At 53.5% G+C, this 2,733-nt stretch overlaps 1 protein-coding gene across 1 annotated transcript; it reads left to right on the top strand.

The window, feature by feature from the left end:
- The first annotated feature begins 596 nt into the window (after positions 1-596).
- Positions 597-2,279, top strand: LOC104297820 (gastrokine-1). Its single transcript, XM_054175482.1, has 4 exons — positions 597-737; positions 941-1,051; positions 1,843-1,981; positions 2,185-2,279. Exons 1-4 carry the CDS (start codon positions 597-599, stop codon positions 2,277-2,279), a joined length of 486 nt encoding a protein of 161 aa, XP_054031457.1.
- The last annotated feature ends 454 nt before the right edge of the window (positions 2,280-2,733 follow it).

The following is a 2,733-nucleotide window of genomic DNA, read 5'->3' as shown; positions in this document are numbered from 1 at the left end:
GCCACATCAAATCCCCTCTTGAACACCTCCAGGGATGGTGACTCCACCACCTCCCTGGGCAGCACATTCCAATGGCTAACAGCTCTCTCTGTGAAGAGCTTTCTCCTTGCTGTCTACACCAGACATGAATGATTCTGGATCCTACACAACTTGAAGGGAGCAGCAGTTTCAGATTTTAAGAGCCTGGGTCACAGGCTGCTGCAATCCAGGAGAGCTCCAAGGGTCTTGCTGTGGATCGCCTAGGATAGGATCAAGAGATGATTGGCTTTGGCCAGGAGCTTTGCCTTTGGGCCACAGTGCTTACCAGGTAAATGTGGCATCTTCCAGGTTGGGCAACAAACTGGACAGCAGGTGTTCCCTGGGCAGGACGTGTTCCCTGGGCAGGATGTGTTCCCTGGGCAGGATGTGTTCCCTGGCAGGCCGGTGTTCCCCGGGCAGGATAACTCTCAGGTACTCTGCAGCACCCCACACAAGCAGTGCTGCTCTTGCTCTGTTACCTGCTTGCTGTGTATTCCTTGCTCCTGTCCCAGTCCCTCTGGGGGAAAGGGACCAAGTAAGCTGAAAGTCTGACAGTGTTGTGGAACTTGGTTTTCTCCATGCAGAATCCCAACCTGAACCAGCACACCACAGTCATCGTGGGCACCCAAACTCTGACCATCAAAAGGCAGCTGCGTGTGGCAGTTATCGACCAGAGGAGCACCCTGAGGCCATGGAAATCCATCTGGAACTACCAGACAGTGAGTGGCACAGGGCTGGTCCAACAAATGGACAAGGAGATCACCTCCAGACAGCTCAGCACACTCCAGGACTTGTTTCTTTCCAATTAGCATCCAGACTCCAACTTCTGGGGCAAAACTCTCCCCAGTTCTTTCCTCCTCCATACAGACTTTATTCCATCTTCTTTCCTTCAATCCTCACTTGTCACTGACTCCATTTGCAGGGTGTGATTGCCACCAAAGTGACATCAGAGGGAGTTTGCTACATTTCCACCATGGACAGGAAGCTGATGCCCACCTTTGATGCTCTGCCCAGACTGGCTGAACAGAACAAGGTAAGATTCCAGAGGAGGGCTTCCTTGGGAGCCTGTACAGTCCTGCAAAGGAAACTGAACAGACTAGACTAGACTAGAGTAGTCTAGAGTAGAGTAGAGTAGAGTAGACTAGACTAGACTAGACTAGAATAGAATTAACCAGGTTGGAAAAGACCTCTGAGATCACCAAGTCCAACCTATCACCCAGCACCATCTGATCAACTCAACCATGGCACCAAGTGCCTCATCCAGGCTCTTTCTAAACACCTCCAGGGATGGTGACTCCACCACTTCCCTGGGCAGCACATCCCAATGGCCAGTCTCTCTTTCTATGAAGAACTTCTTCATAACATTCAGCCTAAACCTCTCCTGGCACAGCTTGAGACTGTGTCCTCTTGTTCTGGTGCTGCCTGCCTTGGAGAAAAGACCAACCCCCACCTGGCTACAACCTCCCTTCAGGGAGTTGGAGAGAGCAAGAAGGTCTCCCCTGAGCTTCCTCGTCTGCAGGCTAAGCAACCCCAGCTCCCTCAGCCTCTCCTCACAGGGCTGTGCTCCAGACCCCTCCCCAGCTTTGTTGCCCTTCTCTGGACACCTTCCAGCAACTCATCATCTTTCCTGAAGTCCGAGGCATGGCTGTTTCCACAGGCTTGACACCCAGAGTCCCAGAGTCACACAGCAGATGATGAGACAGTGCCCAGTAGAGCTGTGAGGGAAGCACCAAGCAGCGAGGCACCACTGCAGGAACAGGGATATGCTTAGCAGGGAAGGGATGGAGGCACTGCACTTGCTGAGTGTTGCCTTTTCCTGTTCAGCTCCTGCAGGTTCAAGGAAGACCTTCAAAGGAGGTCATCTACGTCATCAAGAGACCCATCCTCAACCTCCAGTCCTACGGCCAAGAGATCTCCACCCTGTGCAGAGGCCTCACAACCTACGAGACCTACGAAGTGTATGGTGAGTGCAGGCAGAGGGAGGGGGTCTGGAACTGGCCAGCAGCTCTTTTGCCCTGGGGGTGATGCCCTTGCCCCTGCACGCAGCCACAAACCTCTCCTGTTTCTGCTGCAGCAATTGCTCAGAGCACTGCTGGCTGGGAGCAGCTCAGGAGCAGGCTCTTGCATTCTGACATTCTCCTTGCTGTTCTTCTCTTCTTTCCCAAGGACCCCAATACACTGTCAACCAGGGATCCTGCTCCAGACTCGATGTCCTCCACATCCTGGACCTTGTCTACTGCCGTGCCAACAACAAGGCCTAAACACCTGACCTTGCCTCAGCCAAGTGCAGCTGCTCCCTTGCTGCTGCACCAGGCCAGCCCCAGTGCTGTTCCTGCTCCCTGGCATCTCCTCCTTCAGGAGCGTCCTTCTCCACCATTCAGATGCTCATTGGGACCTTACCTTTCCAATAAAGGCCTCTAGCATGCATTAACTCTGGCTTGTCTCTCACTGATGTATCCTTTATCACCTATGCACACATTCAGAAATGCCTCTGGAAGCAAAGCAAACCAAAACACACACCCCCAACCCCCCCTCCCCCCCAAGGATGTGGGAGCCCTGCATGTTCTGGAGCAGAAACATGGAGTCCCAGAAGGAGTTTGGGGGTGGGTGGAACCCTTACATCTCACCCACTCCAACCCCCCTGCAGTCAGCAGGGGCAGCCCCAGCTAGATCAAGTTTCTTACAGCCCCATCAAGGCTGACCTTGAATGTCTCC

Source organism: Dryobates pubescens, chromosome 31 (genome assembly GCF_014839835.1).
Source record: "Dryobates pubescens isolate bDryPub1 chromosome 31, bDryPub1.pri, whole genome shotgun sequence".
Classification (NCBI taxonomy): Eukaryota; Metazoa; Chordata; class Aves; order Piciformes; family Picidae; genus Dryobates; species Dryobates pubescens.
This window is presented reverse-complemented; position numbering and strand designations above follow the sequence as displayed.

What these genes read in the sequence shown, in the direction of transcription:
- LOC104297820 (XM_054175482.1), top strand. Translation starts at nt 597, where the DNA reads ATGCAGAATCCCAACCTGAACCAGCACACCACAGTCATCGTGGGCACC. An exon ending in CCATCTGGAACTACCAGACA is followed by an intron (nt 738 to 940) that starts GTGAGTGGCACA and finishes CTCCATTTGCAG; the next exon opens with GGTGTGATTGCCACCAAAGT. An exon ending in GACTGGCTGAACAGAACAAG is followed by an intron (nt 1,052 to 1,842) that starts GTAAGATTCCAG and finishes TTTCCTGTTCAG; the next exon opens with CTCCTGCAGGTTCAAGGAAG.